The following is a 23205-nucleotide window of genomic DNA, read 5'->3' as shown; positions in this document are numbered from 1 at the left end:
TATAGAGGGGAGGAGAAGAGACATGTGACGCATATATTTATTAAATGTGCCAAGAATCCTCATACAATGATTCAGGTCATTAAATCTGCCTAGCCATGGCCCACTTTCCGCAACACATGAGCGAAGAAAGTGGAGCCCTTTTTTATCGCATTCATTATCATCCCTTGTTATCTCCTAAAGACCTAAAATTAAATAATTTTAGTCCCAACGATTTACCACCTAGGTTTTTATTTTAATGGAAAAACAGGTGGACGGTTTGTCATGTTAATTATCCCTTTGACCATAGACCAATGACCAATCTAATAATTTAATTATTTAGAAAAGAAAATTAATATAAATAAAACTTAACCTTACGCAATTAAAAACTTGAATAATAACAAAGCCCCCTTAACCAACAACTCTTCAGAATCTTCCATAGGGGACCTTTCCTTTCAAGATCAAAATTTTATTACTTTAATAATTTTCTGTGTGTTTTTCTCCTTTGAAGGGAACGCCTTTGGATACTTAAAGAAAAAAACGTTTTATTTTCCCTTTCCCATTTTTTATCGAGAGGAAAGGGAAAATTTTGATTGCCTTTCCTTTTATTTATTTATTTACTAATTGAATAAAATTAATTAAGCTAATTAATATTAATATTATATTATTGTACCCAATTTCCCTTCCGTCTCCCTCCGCCATCTTCTTTCTCTATCTGTCTCTATCTTTTCCTCCTTCGCGGACCGCTTAGTGGAGCATAGCTTCGTTATGGCCGTCTGAACTATTTCCCTCTTCAATTATTTATTGGGCAATCATCGAAGGTTCGTAATTTTTTTCCTTTCCGGCTTCTTAAGTTTATTATTACGGGCTTTGATTGTGTTTGAGTTCTGCTTTTCATGCTAATTTCTCTGATACAACAATCGAAGAATATTCCTGGTCTTTTAGTTTTTGAATTTTCAAATAGAAGTTTCGGTGAATTCGATAAGTTTCTTTGGAGGATAATTTCTGAATAGTTCGGCTTGGGATTCACGTTCTGTGCAAAAGAAGGGATATATTTGTAGCTTTTTGGTACATCAGCAAAGTAAAATAACCTGATCGGTGTTGTGCAGAATCGTGTTATTGTTATTGTTTTTGTTTGAGATTGTTTTAGGCTAAAAAAGTTGGATATTTGGGTAGGAGGAGAGGAGAAGGGTTTTAGTGATGGATAAGAACGAAGAGACGGGGAGCCCTGGTTGGGGTGCTTCACTTTTCCTCCAGACCACTGAAGATGTTGCAAGAGCTGTGGCTGCTGCAGCTGCTGCCGCAACCGATGCTCGCTCTCCTCGTCCTTCTGTTATATATTCTTCAAAAGACGACGAGGGTGGCAGTCCACTTCAGAGATTGCAGCGTCAAGTTAATAAAGTGCTTAAAGGCTTCTCTAGTCCTCCTCAAGTCAAAACTGCAGGAACCTACAATCCTGAAGTTCTCACTACCCAAAAGCGTCAGTGGGCGAATTTCCAGTTGCAGTACTTGGTTAGCCTTTTCATTCTGCTCATTTGTTTTCCACAAACATATATTATGCGTCATTTATTAGTTCTTTAGTCTATTAAACGACCGTGCTATTTATATTTACTCTCATTCAATAATGTACTTTGGGACTATTTGGATTCCTGATGCTCACTACGTAATCATAGTAATAAGTTTTTTTTTATTCTATTTTTCAACATATTTTCGTTGCAAAACTTTAGGACCATCGATCTCAGAAGGAGCCAACTAGGATTTTCGAGAGCATGGTTGTTGTTGGTCTTCATCCTAATTGTGATATTCAGGCACTTCAGAGGCAGTATGCTGCAAAGAGGTCAGAAGGTTCTGGGAGACTGCGAACTGCTCTTAATAATAGTCAGAGTCAATCTCGAGTGGAACCTCATCTTGAACCACAGGTGGGTTTTATATTCAATCAAACTCGATCCTAAAAGTCAATGGGATCTTCCTGCCGCAGTAACTGAATTATGAATTTCCATCCCCTGTCAGGTCCTATTTGTTTACCCTCCAGAGAAACAGTTACCGCTAAAGTACAAGGACCTTCTTTCATTCTGCTTTCCAGGAGGTGTGGAGGTCGGTTGCTCATTGGGCCTTTTCTCATGTATTAAGTACACTTTTTTTTTTAAAAAAAATAGACACGGTGCATTGTTTCACAATTATTTACCATCTGGTGCATCAAATGTTTGTTTTAAAGAAAATAGATATGGTGCTTGAGCGGAATGATTGCATCTTCACAAATAAGAAATGAGACACCCCTAAGTTTATTGATTCTATAACTTTCCTTGCTCTATCATGGAGCAAGTTAATTAACCTTTTTGCATTGACAACTTATCTACTCTCTTTGCTCATTGCTCATTGGAAATGTCCCTTGTAATTACTATATGATAGGATTTTTTTTTTGTATACATTTCACCACATCATTGAAACTCATTTTAAAAAGATGTTTTTTTAGCAGCAGTATTGTCTTTTTTGCTTCCTAAATTATTCTTTTGAGTCTCAGATCACTTTCTTTCTTCCCTAAGATTTGATAATGTGACGACAGGTTCACGCTGTTGAGAAAACTCCTTCCATGAGTGAGTTGAACGAGATTCTTCTTGGACAGGTACTACTTACTTTTTGGAAAGTGGGTTGGAACTTGAGTCATAAAATTAAATGAGTTGGCTAACAAAAATGAGTTGTTGAAAATAGGATGTGAATGAGACATATATACTTAACATTGCTGACAATAAAAACCTCTTTTTGGTAATGCTGCTTAACACTTCAAGAAACTGAGCATATTCGCTGGACCTTAGATCAGTTTTAACCTGCATTTACTATTACTTCATTCATTAACTAGGTCTGTGCTGTGCTTACTGCTTGCAAGCAGCACTGTTTTCCTGTCTTAAGTTATTTTGAGCTGTGTAAATTTCTAGGATAACTTAAGAACACAGAACACTACCTTGTTGCTATCCTCGGTAATATTATTAGCACACTAGTGTTTGAATAAGAGCTATGTGCTAAGAGAAATTTTAGTTTCTAACTTGAGTCACCTTTCTGTAGCTACATGTATTTGTAACTTGTCTCAATCGTTATGTTGCATTTGCAGGAACACTTTAAGCAAAGTGATCTCTCATTTGTATTCCGCTTACAGGTACTAGGAAATTTCAATTGTTAATTCTCCCTTGTGGGTGGGGGTTATAGTCATGTATTTCCTGCCACTTACATATTTGCATCATGATTATTCCTCCATTGGACTGGGAAATTTTTCCTTACATTCACAGAGTGAATTTGAAATAGGACCTCTAAAGTACATGCCACAAAAAACAAAAGTGTAAAACTAAAACAGTAAGGGAACTACAACATTCATTTGCAAACTATGCTTTGCAGGTTGCTGATGATTCGACATTGTACGGATGCTGTGTTTTAGTTGAAGAATTAGTGCAGAAACCATCTGGGTTGCTTTCTGTTTCTGAAAAAGCATCTTCCTACTCATCCTTGAGCCGTTACGTACTAACCACACGCAGATGCTACTGCATCCTATCTCGGTTGCCATTTTTCGAATTACATTTCGGTGTGTTGAATAGGTATATATGTATAAATTGTAAACATTCCGATTTTTAAAAACACTGCTCCCCATATTAAGATATAAAATGACTCTGCCCCCCCACCCCAAAAAAGACTTAGACTGGTTACTTTGAATCTAGGACATTTGAAAATTATGGTTGTAATGGTTACAAAGTGGAATTTGTAATGCTTTACGGGGAGCACTGATTCGAGAGATTGGCGTTTTCATATGCTAGGAAATTTTGCCACCTTTTGTTTGTGTGTGTATACTGGATAGTAAAACATTTACTCTAATTTTCAATGTTAAATGGTTTGATGTTAATAAGAGTTACATTTAGATTGAAAATTTGATGTTAATGATAATCTTGTATTGCTGGTTATAGCATAAGATGGTAAGTAATTGGATGTATGATATTGCAACTTAATACATTCATTCTCACGGCATTTAAGAGAATACCTATGGTAGACACGGTGGATGTAATGTTAAAGTTGCTAAATTTATTGGCGTACAAGGCTGCAGAGATCAAGTATGAGGTGTCGTTGCACCAAAGCTCCTCTTCTTTTTGTTTAGGTTCTGACATTCATATAGGTTTTTGAGGATGAATTAAGATTCTCTTTGTAAATGTTTAAAGGGAATGAAATGTAACATCTGGAATAAAATTGTTTTAATGTAAAGATCTTAGAAGATTGCTTTATTAATTATTCTGGCTCTCCTTATCCACGTATGGTTTTTCCCCTCTTAATTGTGAACTAAATTTTATTTCTTGCGTTTTATTGTCTGTTTTTTTTGGGTCAATTTTCTAACCTTTTTTTGGTTTATTTTTTTCTTTAATTTTCCTGTAGCATCTTCACCGAAGAAAGGCTGCAAAGATTAACAAAAGGTATTGGTGTTTTGAATTTGGAATCCTCAGAGAATTTGAGCAACGAAGAAGATTTGGTGGAAGACATAGGTTGCATGACTTTAGATCAGAGTGCTGCTGAAGACGTACATGAGGGAAAAGAGGAATTTTCTCAAAGAATGGGTGATGAGAATCATGTTGAGCATCAAATGCTGGATGGAAATTTTCAATGTCTGGAAAAGGGCGTTTGTGATGATATAGTTGCCACACTTGATCCACAACCAGAGGTAGTTACAGAGAAAATAGAATGTGTTACTGTACATAAGGAAAGTCATGATATCGATGTTGATGATTTTACAAGAAACAAGCAGGCAATTGATAGACGTTTACCGAATGCTGTTCTGCCTCTCCTCCGTTATTATCAATATGAAAGCTCTGAATCGTCCTCGAGGTTAATACTGGTCATTTGCTTGTAGAATAATCACTGATTATTGGACTTACGTTTCAATATAGTTAACGACTTGTTAAATGTTCTACATTAAGCTTAATTACAGTCGCTCTGCAGCTCCTCATTTTTATGCTGTTTTTTTTAACATTCAATTTCTATAATGTAGTTTTCAGGGGTCCCCAAGTGAAGACAGAAATTTCAGAAGTGATGCTGATGACACAGAGACAGAGGAGGCATCTTTCTCTGGCCAGGATGATTCCACAGACCTACTTGACATTCTTGAATGGGCCAAGGTTCTATAAATGTAACAATTGTGCTTTTGTAGGTAGCTCTCTTGCCATTTTCTTTAAGAATTTAATTTATTTGAATTTTCAGGAAAATAAGAATGGATCATTACAAATCATATGCGAGTATTACCAGTTGCATTACCCTGCGAGGGGATGTTCTGTTAAGTTCCATCCTCTGGAGCACCTGCATCCCTTGGAGTATTATAGATCAGGAAAAACAGTTCTACATGTTGCTGGCTCGACCATTGATCCAAGATCATGCAGTACAAGTCTTGAATTAGCAGAGGTAATTATTTTTAGGTTTAATGATGCCCTCATCTGTGGCATGATTAGAATTGTGGCCTTTGTCAAAATTTCTCTCTAGACATGTCCATTTGGTTCCTCGATTTAGCTTGATCCCCTTTGATTTCTCAGGCACAAGGTGCTCTCATGGTAGAGGAGGAAGCAAATGCCTTGTCGATATGGACTGTTGCAAGCATTTGTGGTTCTTTACGCCTTGAGCATGTAAGTATACAGCCAGCTTAGACTTGAATGGAGTATTGTTGCTAATATAGCTGACAACATAGGCCATGTGATTTTTCTGTCCACAGATTTTATCAATTTTAGCTGGAGCGCTGCTGGAGAAGCAGATCGTGATCGTTTGTTCTAATCTGGTACATGATTTTTCTTGCATCATGTTTGTTCTGGTCGAATGAAGTCTTAAGGGTCTGATTGTGGTGTTCAATTTGGTTGTTGACTGGAGGTCTCATTTGTGACTTATTTAGTATGGATGTGAGAATAATTCATATGCAACATGCAGGGTATCCTATCAGCTTCAGTTTTATCAATTATCCCTATGATTCGTCCCTACCAGTGGCAAAGCTTGCTGATGCCAGTATGATTCTAACCTCTGATTATTTGTTGTCATGTGATTTATCTCTTGTTTGGGAGGAAATCTGTGTTTATCGCCTTCTGAACATCTCAACTGTCATCATTCATGAACATGAACACTCAGGTGTTACCAAATGACATGCTGGACTTCTTGGATGCACCTGTTCCCTACATAGTATGTATTTTATTTCTGGTTGTTTCTTTCAGCTATTTCTGGTATTTTTCTAATCGATTACTTACGGGAACTTCTAAGTAGGTTGGTGTGAAAAATAAAACCAGTGAAGTACAATCAAAGTTAGCCAATGCCGTTTTGGTTGACGTGAACAAGAACCAGGTCTCTACTTTTTCCAGAATTTGATCTTCATACAATTTTTTGTCAATTATTAACTTGCTGTGAATAGGTATTTGATTTGCACCGCTATTTTAACATGACAGGTCAAGGCCCCAACAATACCTCAGTTGCCAAAACAAAAGGAGTTATTCACATCATTAAGACCGTATCATGCAGAGCTCGTTGGAGAGAGTTTTTTAGGGAGAAAGAGGCCAGTGCATGAATGCACTGATGTGCAGGTTCTTCCCCCCCCCATGGTTTTTCCAATCATTTACGTTGTAAATATGTTTAATGTGCTTGTTGCTCATAGGTTGAAGCCGCCAAAGGTTTCCTGAAAGTGCTAAGATTATACTTGGACTCTCTCTGCTCTAACCTCCGTTCACATACAATTACTAATGTACAATCGAATGATGATAAGGTGGGTTTGCAATTCTCTTGAAGTTAGGCAATTTGTGATTTGATGCCTTCTTGTGTTGTTGAGCTTTACAGTTTACTTTCTTGAGCTTTAACGTCTTAGTAAACTTGGTGGTTTGACTTGGATATAAACTTTTCTCTTATCATCGTCGTTGTTGCTAAACATTGTCTTAGAGAGAGAGTCTGGATATGAGATTAAATAAAAAGAAAAATTATGGGTGAAAAAGGTGGCCTGTGGCTTTGATTGTAATAGTGTCCAACGTATAAAATATTTCTACAGCCGAGATTGCATCAAATATGAATCTAATATGTAAACAATATAACACATCTTTAAGTGTATTTGTATCCGGTTGACAAGACTTTAATGCTAAAAATATTTTGTAGCAGATCTGTATGCGGGGGTTACTTGCTTTGCTGTATAAACTTGTAAAAGGCCAATGGCTAATTGTCTTGTTCTGTTAGGTATCATTACTGTTGAAGGAGAGCTTCATCGAGTCGTTCCCAAGCCGTGATCGGCCATTTTTGAAGGTAATCACCTGCATAGATTCTTTTTTTTTTTTTTTTTTGGCTTACTGGCTTGATTTGAGAAACATATCTCTTTGAACAGGCCAGATCCAGATTTTAGTTTTCAGTACGGGTTTAGAGGATTCTACTGCTGTTTATTAAAAATATTGATCTTATTTTTCAAGCAAAGGGGATGATCCTTAGTTCAATGCTAACAAGTGACTCGTTTTCTATTGTGCTGAGCAGCTTTTTGTGGACACGCAGTTGTTCTCTGTACATACAGATCTGGTTCTCTCTTTCTTCCAGAAGGAATGATCCCACCGTGACATGAACTGATGAACGCAAGTTCATTGATGTATAATTTATATACTACAAATGATTATTTTTCTTCTCTTTTTTAATCCATAAGTTCCAATTTTCTAGGCAGGAAATGTTTCCTTCTACTTTTCGGTTTCTTTGTTTCGCAGACATTTCTACGATTGGATCTCTATAGTAGTTTAGCATTTAAAGAAATGTAGATGGAAGTGGACTGTATTTCATAGAACAATAAATTGATAGGGAAAGAGCAAAGCATTATATTTATTACACATTGCAGCCATTGCTCTGCTCTGTTCTGCTTTTCTTTTCTTTTCTTTTTTTTTCGAGGATTGCAATGTACTGAATGACAAAGCAGTAAAGACCTGTTTGGCTTGACTGAATGCCTCGAGCTCTGCCCCTGTTTCGTACATATTACAAAAGAGAGAGAGAGAGAGAGAGAGACTATGTTTGGCTTCCTTCTTACAAAATTAGAGTTTGTGTTGAAAACTTCGAACTTTTTTGCATTAAACAAATGTTGGATTTGAACCACACACACATCGACTATGGTAAAATGCGCTTGCTTTTCCAATGTTCATACTAATTTATTCTGTCCCCCAAGTTTGCAAGTCAACTCGATCTCGGTTTAATATTAAAATGGATCAACCAAGGAAACGCAAAGGTAAAAAAGTAGGTGTAAAGGAAAGGGACCGTTGGTGCTTGATCTGAACAGAATGGAAAAGAGTCAGTGAGGCATATGTATGAATGATGTTACGAAATATCCAAAATAGAAAAAAAGTAAAAAAGAAAAATGGTAAGTGGGGGGCACTGGGATATAGTCTGAAGCTCTGGGGTAAATGAACAGAAAAAGTAAAGAGTTGGTAGTTGCAGTAAAAGCTTAAACCGTACCCAAAAAAAAAAGAAAAGAAAAGAAAAATCAGGTGCAGGTATTTAGCTTCAGAGTCCAACTCTTTGTGTGTCTGATAAATTTCCTTTTGTTTTGTTTTCCCTTATTAAATATTTTAGTTGCCTTTATTTTTATGGATTTCCGTAGAGATGTCAGAGACAAGGGGTGGCAGGCAGAAGCAGAAGATGCAGAGAGTTGCAGTCATAATATGATCAGAGAGAAAGAGAGAAGTAAGCATCCGGCATTATAATCAGAACCATTAGTTTAGTTTTTAAACATGCACAGAAGATTCTGCAGCCCAATGGTCCCTGAAATAAATATACCTATTCTACTCTGCCTCTAATAAAACCATCTTCAACATTATTTTCTTCCTCTCCTTCTCCACTGAAAAAACTCAAACAATGAGCTCACGAAACAGATTTCCATTCACTGCAGCTCAATGGCAAGAGCTGGAGCACCAAGCCCTGATCTTCAAGTACATGGTCTCCGGCATCCCCGTCCCTCCTGATCTGCTTTACACCATTAAAAGAACCTCTTTGGACACTCCTTTCATTTCCAGGCTCTTTCCCCACCAATATCCAGACGGTAAACTTCCTATTTGTTTCCTATTTCTCTGTTTTTGACCCATTACGTAATATTACATTATAAATGCTTGATGTTGTGTGAGTGAGTGCAGTTGCAGTTGGATGGAACTACGTGCAGATGGGTTCGGGGAGGAAAATCGATCCAGAGCCTGGAAGGTGCAGAAGAACAGACGGCAAAAAATGGAGATGCTCCAAAGAGGCATACCCAGATTCTAAATACTGTGAAAGACATATGCACAGAGGTAAAAACCGTTCAAGAAAGCCTGTGGAAGTTTTGAAAACAACAAACTCTAATCCATCCACCCCACCCATCTCATCCATCACCCACAACTCCTCCACTCTCTCCTCTTCTCATTCCTTTGGTTCACTCACCAACTCTGAAACTCATCCCCATCCCCACCCTTTTCTCTATCATCATGCCTCTGCTTCTTCTGCCCATCCATCCTTGCTTCCAGATTACAGGTTTGTACAAAAATGCTTCTTTCTGTTTCTGAGATACTTTGTTTTCACTTTTGAGAGGCTAAACTGAGGATTTTTAATCACCTTGTTGTAACCGAGAAGAAGAAATAGGAATGTTTATGGGGGGAAGGAAGAAGATGTTGATCAGCATCCCTTTGTGAGGGAACAACATTCTGGTAACATGAGAGGCTTCTCTGCTTCGTCTATGGAAGATCCCTGGCAGCTAACTCCTCTGACAATGAGCTGCTCTTCCTCATCCTCCAGATACAAGAACGGCTCTGCTTTACAAGGCGACTACTCTTCTTACTTGCAGCTGCAGAGCTTTGGAAAATATAATGAGATGCAGAGTAAAATGGAAAGAGATGAACCACAGAAGACTATGCATCATTTTTTTGATGAATGGTCTCCTAAAGAGTCAGACAGAGAGTCTTGGGTTGATTTGGATGATAAGTCATCAAATACTGGCTCAGTTTGTGCAACTCGGCTTTCAATGTCTATTCCCAACCATGACTTCTCCTCCATCTTCACTTCCAATAAGCATAATGAAAACTGAAATCCTGGTTTTTCCTTTGTGCACATTTAGCATTTTGAGAAACAAGGCTACATTTGGTTTGTATTTGGAATCCTATCCATGACCCAGCTGTTATCAAAATGCCATTACAAATAAGTTTTGTTTGTTTGTTTGATTTTCTTTGATGACCCACTGGGGTTGTGTTCTGACTTTGTGTCCAAATATGTACTTAAGTGAGAGAAATGAAATTGTATGAGGTGGGTGGAGGGGTAAATGGATTTGTTTGTTTGGATGTTTGTTGAAGTTGAACAGAACAGTGATTGGTTCCATAAAAAGGATCCAAAGAAAAGTGTGTTCAATGCATAAATAGTTGGATAATGAATGGTGAGTCAGAAAGGTCTGATAAAATGCTAAGGTAAGCATCCTGGCCATCTGTCTTCTGGGCTGCCTGCTTCTTTCAATCTTCTATGTCTGTTGTCTTCAAATAATAATGATAATAATGGAAGAGGGCCCCTAATGAACCACGTTGCTTCGTGCTTTCCTGCTGCCTCAGAGTCTCAGCCCTTTCTTTACACAGCTGTAAAAGCCTAGTGTGTGTGTGTGTAAGTGTGTAGATACCTCTCTTCTCGTCTACTGCAAATCAAGGACGACACACATCACCATTCACCATTCACCATTCATTCAGCATTCACTTCATTTGATTTCCATCACTTAATGTAACAACATTATCGTCTCTGGATACACACAAGGGATGTTCTCTTCTTATTAACTTCCTTTCTTTTCAAAATCCATTTACACCACTTTTTAAATGCTTATAAAAGTCATTCCAAATCCAAACACAATCTTAATATTAAGATGAGTCAAAAAGGAAACGGGAGAAAGGTCCTTTTTAAGAGTGTTGGGAAAGCTTCCAAATCAATTAGCATATTGCTGCAGGATGATGTGGACCTCTGTCTCACTCTCTCTGCAGCCCCACTCTACGACACACAACTTGCTTTCTAATCCACACTGCTCCTCTTACACAAACATGTACCTTCTCTTCTCTTGTGACCCATTTCAGTTTTCTTGTTGTTTCATGCTAAAATGGACCCAAATTGGTAGCTTGACGTTCGAGTAGAACAAGAGAGAGAGAGAGAGAGAGAGAGAGAGAGGATTGTCTCTATTTTTATTTGTGAAAACGTGGAACAAAAAAATGCCATCTTTAAGTACTTTGATTTGATTGGCATTTTTTAGAACCACTATTTCAAGCTCTATATGATATATTATTATATAAAAACCTCAATTCTGAAAGTGCTTAAGAAGAAAGGAAATGACTTCCAACTTAATTCGTAATATTAATCACAATAAGCAAGAATATTGTCATACTGGTGGGCCTTCAGAAATTGGAAAAGGCATGTAGCATTGTCACCTCCAATGCCCATCGAACAGGGAACCTATATTTTTTATTTTTATTTTTTATTCTCTTTGAGTTCCAGCCTTCCAGGGAACCAAAATTGTAGAATCTCACAACAAATCAAAAGAATTGTATGGATCCCCAAAGGCCATGGCAAGTACTCAAGTTTGGGCTGGCAGGGCTCTTTATACTTTCCATTGGGCTGTCCACAAAAGTTGCAAATTGTTCCTAACCTGCTCCCAATCGACTTACCTCCGTCGTCTCGCTGCGGCTTTGTACGCCCGGAAGTATGCCGCTAAAATGGTAAAACCCCAGAAACCCCGATCAAAAAATCTCTCATCCCTTTTCTCGTGAATTTGATTCTTGATCTACTTTCATCGTTTTCCTTTGCTTAGGGTTTTGCATTGGCAACCGAATGCCGGCAGCACTGTTAACAGTCAGATACTCAACGAGGTTTCGCAATGTGTTGAGAGTATCCATGGCGTTAAAGGGGGCAAGTGGAAAGCTACTCTCACTTTCTACAAACCCATCCTACGAGGTAATCCCACTCTTCTTTCTTGAGACGTTTTTCTGGGCTGGATTTGATTGCCTAAATGAATCTTAAATCTGTCAACAGACCAGAACTTACCAGCGGCCGAGTTCCCGCGCGACTTTCTCGGAATTTCGCTGCCGGAGCAACCAAACAAGTATTATCTTATAATTCGTGGCCAACGGATCGTCCTGGAAGCTGATTTTACGATTCAGGCTATAATGGAGAAGCTGCAGTCTTACAAATTGCGCGTTGCTCTCAATTTTGAGGTTGACCACTCAACTTCTTTAGCTCTAATGTACTCTACATTTTTCCCATGTCCTTCAATTCAAGTTTGGAGTTGATTTTTGTGGCTTTATAGTCTCTACTCTTTTTCTTGTAGTCGTGTGAGATAGACGAATCTTTGATTACAGACAGTTCACATTATTGGTTTTTTAGGGATTCCAGTACCAGTTAGGGGATTTCCAACTGAGAGTGGGAAAAGTTGTTCCCAACAATTCCGAGAATTTGAGAGGGATAGTTATGGAGGTAAGGCTCATTTCCTCATTTCATGTCAACTTTGTTTTTGTGCTATTGCATGTTCTTCTGGTTGTTTGTTTCTGATGTCTTTCTTTATCTGAGGGAGCAGTTTCTTTTCCCAGGGGCTGTTTCAATTTCAACATAATGTTTGGCTTCTGTTATCATCTTCAAAACAATGTGTAGAAGTGTGGATATAATTAAATTTACCACAACCCATGGATTTTAAGTTTTTGGGTTTATTTAACATGGTACCAGAGTAGGAGGTCCTCTGTTTCAACTTCTAGAATGTCATTTCCTCTCTAAATTAATATTGATTTTGACTCGTTGGAACTTCTACAACTTTTCAAACCTCTAGTGGGATTGTTGAAGTATTGATAAGCTGCTTGGCTTATTGGTGATTTAACTCGTAGAGGAGAAGAAAAAAGCCCGTCGTCGCATAGATGTATAATTCTCTGAATAACTTGTCTGTGAGCTTTGGGGCCAGGGATCTTCTGTTGAAAAGTAGTAAGATCTGATTACGATATCTTTGCAAAAGCCTATGTAGGATTAGTTATTGAATTCACGATTGTGATCTTCACATTTGTTTATATTTCATATTCCTTGTTGCACATGAATCGAACTGAAAGAGTTATTTAGTTTGGAAAGTGTCTTCCAGTTCACTTGAATGCTTGATGAGAATGTGTAGTGGTCTTTGCTTAATTCTGAATCAGATAAAGTAAAGAAAGATGCGGATTTCAAATGTCTGCCCTTGTCTTTCCTCTCCTCCAAATTATTCTTGAAAAACGCATTACCATGTTCTCTATTGTATTGTCAAGTACAAGTAGTATATTCTATCGACTCTCATGAAACCCCTCTGAGATGAATCGCTTGCACTTCTCTAGCAAATCCTGATTCAGTTTTGTAGTTTGTTTTTAATCTGGTACGTTGAGCATCATATTGGAAGTATGGTTAAATCAAGTGGGATTTAAGTAGAAACTAGAATTTGTGTGTCAAATGTGTCCATGTTCTATTTTTTGGGTGTAAATATGAAAATTGCTCATTGTTGTTGTTGCAATGGAACATTTTGAACATATGAGAGACCATTTACCATTCCCGTGATAGTGTATTAAAAGGTGTATATTGCAGATTGAGTATCTCCCAATATCTTCAATGGAGAAATCAAGAAAGGTAATGGAGGAGTTCTTCGAGGTATGGCAAGAAGCCATGTCAAAAAGTTCATTACCAGGTCGTTTCATGCACATAGAACCAAATTTTGCAGAATATGGACTGTCGGATTATTACACTTCTCAACACACAGCAGTTCAGTATGCCAACGTGATGGCTCAACTAATCGCTACTGTGCAAGCAGTTCAATCCGCCAGAAATTAGCTTAGTAATTGCTTTTATTTATCAGTTTGAGATTATTAGCCTATGTATGCTTAAGTTGCTCTTCTTCTTTTTCGAATGATGGAACATTAGATGTTACTGAAAGTTTAAATCCAACAAACAAAGCAGAAACTCGAAAACATCAGAAGTGCGTCTGCCATTCATACATAAACGGTGGGCACATTTATTCAATCTCAACACTCGCGACGACATTGTTCATCAGGAATTTGTAGCAAAAATCATAGATGGAATTAGAGACTCGCCGTTTGCGGAACCACGTAATCCACCACAATTACACTCTCCAAATGCTCCCTTACCTTCTCTTTCTGCAATTCCACCATTTCTTGGTCTGAAACCGCCGCCTCCAACTCATTCGGCCCCGGGAAGATTGCAATCGATGCAATTGAGAACCCCTTGGCTCTGGCCGGGGAAAAGTTCTCGCCCACCGTCAGCTGGACATTGGGCCCCAATTTCTCCCTCAGCCCAGCGATGACCTCCAAGATCTCGCTCTTAACTTCTTCGCCCAGATTCTCCTTGAGTTTGAGGAAGGTGAGTCTAAGGGCAGAGCCAGAAGGTGCGACGATGGGACCTTTCAAAGCATCGGCGACCCAATCGACGGCCATGATGTCGTCGCAGATGGGAAGAACAAATTGCTTGACGACGTTCGTGTGGGCGGGGTGGGCGGAGTAGATGGAGAGATCCTCCTTGGAGGAGTAGCGGCTGTGAAGGAGGTGAGTGAAGGTGGAGGAGGAGGAGCGGTTGCGGAGAATAGGGCCGGCGGTGATATGGAGGACTTGGTCGAGGGAGATGAGGCCATTGAGGCCGGTGAGCATGTCGTTTACCTTGGAGGAATCGAGGCCGTCTTTGACCTTGAAGAGGACGACGTGCTCGATTGGTTGAGTGTGAGCGGACATGTTGACGGAGAATGGTCGGAAAGAGGGAGAAGGGTTCAAACGGCGGAGGCGGAGATGCCTGGAAGTGGATGGTAGCGTGGAGAAAGACCGGAGAGCAGAGGAGAGCATTTTAATGTCAAATGATGGGAATCACAGATTTTGGTCGACAAGGACGTGATTGGTACCAAGTCCTCTTTAGTCTTTACAAACAAATAAATTAATTAAAAAATATATATATAATCACGCTGTCCCTAATCATCTCCCTTAATTTAATGGTTTAGAGGCCGGCCCGACCAAAACATTTCCAGGAACCCAGCGATCAAAACGGCTGAACCGGGTCGGTCGGTTTCTGTTTCGAATCGGGTAATAAAACAGACTTGGAGGACAGTGGGGCAGCCCAAACAAGTTGAAACGGACTAAAATCAAAAGGGTGAAGTTTAATATCCTAACTTTGGAATGGTTGGACGTGAATTTAGCTCTGTTTTGATCCAAGTCCAAATTTACTCTCAAGGGTTACAAAATTGGTATAATTTAAAACGGAAAAGTAATGATAAATATCCCAAAAATAAAAAAATCAAAAGGTTTACCCACACCACACCAGAAAGCGAAAGCCGAAAGGCCTTTGTTTGTTTGTTTGTTTATATCGAATCCCCAATGCCACTACTGAGAACAACCCAATCCCAATCTCAATCCAAAACTCCCTTCCCATTTCCTCTTTTTACTATGTTGCCCTTTTTCCAAATCTCATCCTCTCCAATAATTATTATTTCCAATCATTTCCCAACTTTCTTAACCCAAATCAACAAATACACCTATTCGGTACTTGTCATGCCTTTTTTTTTCTTTTCTTTAATGTATTTATTGTTTGATGTCAAAATCTAGACTTGAAAAAAATCACCCGATTTACACACTCGCATGATGCTTGTGAATAACTGTAGTAAGTTAAAAGTTTTGAGTGGACAATGATCTTATTTTTTTTTCCCTAGAACTACAATAATGTATTTATAGAAGTAGTTGACTTATGTTATCTTAAATCAGTTTTGGAATTACATTAGGATAGTTCTTCAATTCACCAAGTCAAACGTGCCTCATTTTCTATTTTGCACATCTTCCTTTATGCTCATTTTGGTTTTAAGTGATGCTTTGGAGTAGAACATGTGCTAGGCATGTCCCATTATGTATTTTGTTAGACGACAACGAGCATGGTGACTTGGGCCACTTCCTCCTCTAAGCTCATTTTGGTTATTTTTGGCTTGATTTTTTTTTCTCTGACACTGTTGTTTTTGTTTGATGGCGATTATGTTATTTAGTCTAAAATCACCCACAAATATATGCCATTTGACTTAAGTCGATTTTGGTACTTATAAATGATTGTAATTTTAAAAGTTTCAATTCTACTCCATTTAATTTGTGCAAATTTCACAAATTGTCTTCGGATAAACAAGTCACTGTCATTTATTATTTGATGCATTTTCTATTTATTTATGTGATCTTGTTAGTCAATAAAATAAGGTTTAGATTGTTTGTTCATAAAATGATAATTATATAAACCAAATTTGCAATATACCCCATGTGAAATGACTACCAAGTAGAATAGAAGATATAAACTGACATTCAACTATTAAAAATTAGAACTAAAAATTATCTTTATCATTATGCTGAGTAGGGATCAAAGAATCTTTTTTTTTTTTTTTTTTTTTTTTTTTTAAGAAATAGAACCTTAGAAATTTCTTTCTACTATTTAAGAATTGGACATAATGGAGCATGTGTTTCAATTGTGATCTTCCTTTCATTCGCTTGGTTCTAAAAAAATGCTAGTGAGTTGTGAAAATGAGTTTAGATCAGTGATAATTGATATGATCTACTATCCTAGAGGTGGGAGGTTCGTTCCCTCACCCACAATTATTGTACTAAAAAATGGTAGATAATTGACCTTTACAAAGTTGTGTCTTGAAGGATGTTTGCCAAATTTCTCCCAAAATAATAACTGATGAGATATGAGAGAGTAGGTCAAAGTTGGAGTTATGGGAGAGGAGTTTTAGTATATTCCAATAATAAGGAAACAAAGAAAAAGAAATGTAAGATGTTTCCAAATGATTTAGTTTGTTTTGCATGCACCTGGATTACCATTTTTGTTTTACGATATTGTGAGATGCCCTAACATCTGGAGAGTTTTGGATGCACTTTTGAAACACAAGTTTTCCATATTCTCGAGTTGAAAGCATCCTCATTTTACTTTTTTGTTATTCTTTTTATTTTATTTTACAAATATATATTAATCTTCATTTGTATTATATAATTAAAATAAATATTTTTCAACCATGTATATCATATATTTTTAGTTATATCATAATTCTTATTATTTTTTAGCAACATATTCAAATTTAAATTTAAACAAATATTAATTTTATAAAAAAAAACTTAAATTATGATATATTATTTTAGAAAAATAACATATAAAAATAATATAAATTGTATTAATTTTAAAAGAAATTCAAAATGATAAAAAAAATGTTATATTAGTTCAAATTAATTATAAAGTAATAAATAATCGTAAAAACATTCTTGAAACTTTATGTAAATTTAAGACATTCTCGAATATAAATCTTACAAAACAAACACAATCATTAAAATATTTTTAGATATCTACAAAAATATTCTTACAAAATATACATGATAATCTAAATACGTCGGACATCTATAATTTTTAATATATATAATTATGGAATTCTGATTATTATATTTTCAATAAATAGACAACCCTAAATGTTTTGAGAGTAAGGATAAAGTAAATGTATCCCATCTTCGTTGGTTCAATTAAGGAAAGGCAAACCATTTTTTTTTTTTTTTTAAATTTTCCTTTTGCAAAAACAGATAATTAGAAACAAATTGCACTAAATTAGGCAGGGCGTGATAATGGGGAAAAAAAAACCCAAAATGTTTGATTGATTGTTGTGGAATTTAGAATTTAAATCATATTCCACGTGGCGGATTTACAACTGTTTGGGAAAGTCAAGATTTTGGATCTGAATAAAAACACACAACCAATCCCCTCCTAATTTCATGAACTAAGCAGCAGCACCAGAAATGGAAATAATAAATAAATACAAAATAACAGTTGGGATATTTCATTTATTAAAATTAATTATTTTTTTTTATAGGGGTCCGTCTCCAAGCAAGCGTGACTGTCAAATCTATATATTCTCTCTCTCTCTCTCTCTGCTTATTTATTTATTTATTAATTTAATTAATTAATTAATTTATTTGTCCATCTCTCTCTCTAGATTTCTCAGAAATTACAGAAGAGGTGTCTGTTTCGGAGATTCGATTCAATCGGCGATCTTTTTCCACTGCTCCTCGGGAATCAGACTCTTCTTCTTCCTCTTCCCACAATATAATGTTCCAGATTTTCAAGGTACCCAATTTCATTTTTACTCTTTTTTTCTTTTATTTTCATAGACATTCAAATTTTGTAATAATAATAATTACATAATAATCAAAGGAAAGAATACCACTTTTTCTCTCCCCTTCCCGTCGTTTCCATTCCTCTCCCAGCTTCTTATTTTTTTCATTTCATTCAAATTAAAATCTTTTTAGGAAAAAGAAAAAAAGAAGAAGAAAGAAAGAAACTGTGAGTCTTTGTGTTTTTGTTCTTGATTTTATTTAGTTGTACATTAAGATCTTCACCTAAATAATTATTGATGGTTTTTTTTAAAAAAAAAATTAATTAATTAATTTTGGTGTTCCCAGGTAACTGCAGTCATTAAATTATGTTCCCCTTTTAGTCCTTTACTATTCTGAAAAGAATTTCAGATTGTTCTTTGATTTGTTCTGGTTTGTCCAAATTGGAATGAATAGCGTACCCTTTCAGATTGCTTAAATAAACAGTTTGTTTATGTGTTCACGAATTTCAATTATATTTATTAGAAATGTAGAATAATATTAGATGAATAATAATGGTGTCCATGGATGGTTTTGAGTGTTTAAAGAGATTCTTGTTTGGAACTCTGATCTCTAGGTGGGTATTCTCTCAGTACATTAAAAAAGAAAAAAAAAAAAAAAGTTCCTTTTTATGGAAATGGGATCTCTGCTTTTTCTTTCTACATCTCATAATCAAATAATAATAAACAAATATATTATAAGTTCTCTCGTCTCATCATCCATGGAAATGGATGTGATGATTTGTGCTACAGTTCTTGTCTCATGTGCAGAAAGTTTGTGTGTGGTTTTGGGGCTGATGTTAATGAAAATGGTCTAAATTTGATATTGTTGGAAGCAGGATAATTATTGGAAGTGATTGAGAGGAAATATGGAGGGGGAGACATTGTCATCAGGAGGAATAGGGAAGGGAATTAGGGAAATGGATGGGAAAATGGTTCAGACATTTCAGAAGAATTTTGTTCAAGTTGAGAACATTTTAGACCAAAACAGACTGCTGATCAATGAAATTAACCAAAATCACGAGTCCAAAATGCCTCACAATCTCACCAGAAACGTAGGTCTAATTCGCGAGCTGAACAATAACATAAGAAGAGTTGTTGATTTGTACGCTGATCTCTCCACTTCCTTCACCAAATCCATCGACGATGGAGACTCCGCCGTCAAGCCTGGCCACAAGCGCAACCGCCCTCCGCCCAATTAGCCATATTCTCTATTCCTCTTCCTCTTCCTCATTCTTTGCTTAACAACAATAACTTAATTCCTACTATTTTCTTTTTCTTTTTCTTTTTAATTTCTTTCTGTTGGGGGTAATATTGTTGAAGTAAGTAAGGCAGTGTGTGCAGCTACTCTATTGGTGCTCTCCCATGAACACAATACCTCCTTTTTTTGCTCACAGCTTTACTGTTTCATGATTTTATTTTACTTCTTTTGTCCATTTCTGTCTAGAAATTCAAATCAATTTTTAAATTAAATTAAACCCATCCCCCACCCCCCCAAAAAAAAAAAAAAAAAACTAAATTGTTGCATACATTTCTCATCTTGGTCTTTGTGAAGATGCTGTGGGTGAATGATGGCAGCTTTGGAGGGTCTTTTTGGCTCACAGCCACACACCCACCACAAGAACCGAATCTCAGATAAGGGACAATCGTCTTTTTGACCCCGCCATTCCTTATTATATTATATATATATTCCGTTTCATTTTTAACCAATGCCCACCCAGATAATTACTAAAAAGATCCATTTTAAAGGTCTAAAATGACAAATGACCCAATTTTTTTAAAAAAATGTCAAATACTTGTGACCATGTGAAGTTACAGTATTGTCCTTTTTCCTCTTCTTCTCTTGTGCGAGAAATTTTCTTCTGCACGTCGTCTTTTTCTTCTCCAACACGGCAAGTCCACGCGAGTAGCTCTGATGCAACCAATTCCGATGAACAAGAGACAAGAGAAAGGAGTGATTTTGTGAGTTAAGAAATGAAGGGAGAGCGAGAGACGTAGTGATTTGTGAGTGAAAAAAGAAGAGAGAGTGAGACTGCTTTTCTACGTGTGTGAGAGTATATTTTCATAACTTCACTCGAATTTAATGTCAAAATAGAATCATTCGGATATTTTTTAAAAAAGAATGGGGACATTTCACTGGACCAATGCCAACCCTACCATCACAATTCGTTCATTCATTCAAATTATAATACAATCCATCAATGTTGTCTCGTAATAACGGTTAAAAATTCTGGGACGGTTTTTTCAAGACAGTTCCATGGAATAATTCCTGAGTGTAAAAAGTAAAAACAGAGGGGTTTTTTTAAAATTTTAAACACACATCACAAGCACCACTATAGTTGTAAAGATAAGAGACAAACAAGTAAAACAGTGACACCCAACAACATGACACAGGGACCCAAACCTTTCTCTCACTTTTGGCTTGGATTTGGAACTCAGCTTCCCCATACTTATCCCCTCCTTTTCTTAGGTTCTTTCTCTCATTAATTTCTTTGCCCTTTTCTCTTCAAAAAGATAACTATTTAACATCATGTGATAAATAAGGCTCAAATCATAACTCTATAATTTCCTCTATTATTCATATTAATACTCTACATGTTGGGCTTTATAATTAATTTATTGTCCATTTTATAAACAAGTTGTGTTTATGCCTCACTAAGTTTTGTTCTTTTTTTCTTTTTTTGAACTTCTTTGCAATGGTTAGTTTGGAGATTTGATATTACTAAAAACATGCTGAATAAATGCAAACTATATTACGATGTATTCCTCGATACATAGTTTCCAAGTTACATAAATTTTGATATTTTGAATATTTGTCAAACATCTTTTAAATATGATTAAAACGTAAAAATAGACTGGGAAGGTATGTGAAAGTAATGAATCCAAAATCAAGGTGGACCCATAATTGATGGTACCTAATTTTGAAGGCCCACGAGATTGATTACCAGAAAATTGGGGATTTGAATTTGTTTTGGCAATAATTAGGGATATTCAAATAGTTCGACAACAATTCAGACTATCCAACCCAAAATATAAAGATTAGGTTGTACTAGTTTTGTTTTTTAGTTAGATTGGGACAAACTTTTTTTATTTTTGTTGAGTTGGGTCGTAAGTTGTTAAAAAAATTTGGTTGACCCATCCCATCCCAACCCTATAATATATATATATATAATTATATTTTTCTTTTAAAATTATTATGATATTTATCTTCGTCTAAAGTTTGCAGTAAATATCATAAATATTTGGTATTGAACATTTAAATTTTATGAGATTTTAGTTATTAGTCGTATGTTGTCTATAAATTTATATATTTTTAATTAAAAATAAAAAATAAGTTATAACTCGACAACCTAACCCAACTCAACCTGAAATTTAAGGATGTAAGCAACTCTAATTTTCAAATGAGTCCAAAAAATACTCTCAATCCAACCCAATCTATTTACACATCTAACAATAATATTGGTGGTATGAGGTAATGTTATTGCTCCTCTTCTTCAGATTTAGATATTTTCTCCGTCATTGTATCTCATCTCATGTCCTGCATGATTCTTGTCTTCTTATCTCATCAATTTTTCTCTCTTTCATTCTTTCTTCTTTTTTTTTTTTTTACTCAAATTAAATATGTTGAATTTGCATGGTTATAAACTTTTCAATCATGCAATGAACCAATTCTATTGGTATTTCCTTTTTGGCCTTTTCTTCCACTGTCAATCACTTTTAATTTTATATAAATCCAAGGTGAATACTATTGCCTTTTTTTCCTCTTCTAAACATAGTGAAGTTGTATTTTTCTAATGATTACTTGCTGATCCTCATGTTAAATGTATCATTAGGACTTTTAACCTAGTTTAACATTCAAACAATAAGATCATTGAATAGTGAGTTAAAATTACAATTTCAAACCTTAACAAGTTGTGAAAATATCTTAAACCTTAACAAGTTGTGAAAATATCTTTGAGAATTAGAAATGTTATTGGATCAATTTTGATAGCAGAATCTATGACAATTCGAGAAAGAATCGTTCTTTTGACTGATGTCAGAAGTAGATCCTTTAGTCCGATCTTTTGGAAGCTTCTTTTGGGACATGAACATTTGTAATTGATAGTGATGAGATCCTCCACAAAGAAAGACAGAGAGTTATTTGTGGTTTTACATTCACACCACATGTTGGTAATATGGCAACTAACTCACGATCATGTTTCACACACGCAAAGCCATTTGTTTAGGTTTTTCCTAAGAATGAGAGGAAAACCACCTCTAATGACAAACTTCGGCAACCAACTCTAATACTACATTGTTGGGGTTAATACCCTAAATCTCATGGGCCTGTAGTCTGTAATTGTGTTGTATAAATAATTTATTTATTTAATAAAATTTGAGCTATTTTATTCCACATTTAGTAGCATTAACCCACAAAACCAATAAACTAACATCCAAGGTTATCTTCTGTAGTTTAAACATATATGTAGAGACATACAGGTGGATCATGTTTAAGTGATAACCTAAATCGCATGTAGTAGATGGATAAGGCTAGGTACCTTATCCTGGTGACACTACGAATACGGCCTACTTTGTAGATGTTACTGAAGGAACTCTATTTACAGAGAACCTTTGAGCGGAAGCAGATCGTCCAAATCCCATTTCGATTGAACGCATACATTTACAATTAAGAGAATAGATTATGCATCAGAAACTAAATTACGACATGCTTTTGAAATAAAAACAAAGGATCAAGAGACTATACCTTTGAAGAACCATTCTACAAGTAATCCCTCGATTGTACTCATTCACTAACGCGTCGAACAACTCAAACAATCCTCGAACAAGGAGCAAGCAAAAACTCGATCCTCGAACCAACAGGACACTACCACTTGGTGACCTTGGTATTCTCGGTGTGAGAATCTAGGAGTGGTGGGCTCTGGCTAATTTTGGTTAGAGGGGAAGTTTGGAGTTTGGAGTTTGGAGGAGGAAGACGATCATGCAGTGAACAACATTATCTAAATACTACATTGTTGGGGTTATAACCCTAAATCTCATGGGCCTGTAGTCTGAAATTGTGTTGTATAAATAATTTTATT

At 36.1% G+C, this 23205-nt stretch overlaps 5 protein-coding genes across 11 annotated transcripts; 4 read left to right on the top strand and 1 right to left on the bottom strand.

The window, feature by feature from the left end:
• The first annotated feature begins 635 nt into the window (after positions 1–635).
• On the top strand, positions 636–7820 carry LOC120079023. Of its 5 annotated transcripts, XM_039033202.1 has the most exons (20): positions 636–797; positions 1153–1488; positions 1704–1895; positions 1987–2070; positions 2540–2599; positions 3083–3127; positions 3364–3560; positions 4384–4666; positions 4751–4830; positions 4994–5120; positions 5203–5400; positions 5529–5618; positions 5705–5767; positions 5914–5988; positions 6109–6159; positions 6241–6318; positions 6420–6554; positions 6626–6733; positions 7192–7257; positions 7480–7820. In XM_039033202.1, exons 2-20 carry the CDS (start codon positions 1177–1179, stop codon positions 7546–7548), a joined length of 2313 nt encoding a protein of 770 aa, XP_038889130.1. In that variant the 5' UTR covers positions 636–797; positions 1153–1176; the 3' UTR covers positions 7549–7820. The 5 variants fall into 5 exon arrangements, with proteins under 5 accessions (XP_038889130.1, XP_038889125.1, XP_038889129.1 ...); XM_039033197.1 differs by having other exon boundaries at positions 639–797; positions 4384–4830; XM_039033201.1 differs by lacking the exon at positions 7480–7820 and adding an exon at positions 7337–7466 and having other exon boundaries at positions 639–797; positions 4384–4830.
• A 145-nt stretch (positions 7821–7965) lies between these two features.
• On the top strand, positions 7966–10284 carry LOC120079024 (growth-regulating factor 6-like). 2 transcript variants are annotated; one of them, XM_039033203.1, is made up of 4 exons: positions 7966–8664; positions 8870–9019; positions 9111–9480; positions 9580–10284. In XM_039033203.1, exons 1-4 carry the CDS (start codon positions 8568–8570, stop codon positions 10028–10030), a joined length of 1068 nt encoding a protein of 355 aa, XP_038889131.1. In that variant the 5' UTR covers positions 7966–8567; the 3' UTR covers positions 10031–10284. The 2 variants fall into 2 exon arrangements, with proteins under 2 accessions (XP_038889131.1, XP_038889132.1); XM_039033204.1 differs by lacking the exon at positions 7966–8664 and having other exon boundaries at positions 8681–9019.
• A 1093-nt stretch (positions 10285–11377) lies between these two features.
• Positions 11378–13936, top strand: LOC120079026 (mediator of RNA polymerase II transcription subunit 20a-like). 2 transcript variants are annotated; one of them, XM_039033207.1, is made up of 5 exons: positions 11378–11684; positions 11777–11919; positions 11998–12179; positions 12358–12438; positions 13555–13936. In XM_039033207.1, exons 1-5 carry the CDS (start codon positions 11671–11673, stop codon positions 13795–13797), a joined length of 663 nt encoding a protein of 220 aa, XP_038889135.1. In that variant the 5' UTR covers positions 11378–11670; the 3' UTR covers positions 13798–13936. The 2 variants fall into 2 exon arrangements, with proteins under 2 accessions (XP_038889135.1, XP_038889134.1); XM_039033206.1 differs by having other exon boundaries at positions 11399–11684; positions 12349–12438.
• LOC120079025 (stress-response A/B barrel domain-containing protein UP3) lies at positions 13923–14880 on the bottom strand. Its single transcript, XM_039033205.1, has one exon. It carries the CDS (start codon positions 14814–14816, stop codon positions 14046–14048), a length of 771 nt encoding a protein of 256 aa, XP_038889133.1. The 5' UTR covers positions 14817–14880; the 3' UTR covers positions 13923–14045.
• A 2966-nt stretch (positions 14881–17846) lies between these two features.
• On the top strand, positions 17847–19560 carry LOC120080028 (protein ELF4-LIKE 3-like). Its single transcript, XM_039034561.1, has 2 exons — positions 17847–18102; positions 18967–19560. The coding sequence occupies exon 2, from the start codon at positions 18997–18999 to the stop codon at positions 19327–19329; it is 333 nt and encodes a 110-aa protein (XP_038890489.1). The 5' UTR covers positions 17847–18102; positions 18967–18996; the 3' UTR covers positions 19330–19560.
• Positions 19561–23205: the final 3645 nt, after the last annotated feature.

Source organism: Benincasa hispida, chromosome 6, assembly GCF_009727055.1.
Source record: "Benincasa hispida cultivar B227 chromosome 6, ASM972705v1, whole genome shotgun sequence".
Lineage (NCBI taxonomy): Eukaryota > Viridiplantae > Streptophyta > Magnoliopsida > Cucurbitales > Cucurbitaceae > Benincasa > Benincasa hispida.
Note: the sequence above shows the minus strand (reverse complement) of the source record. Positions and strands in the feature narration are given on the sequence as shown.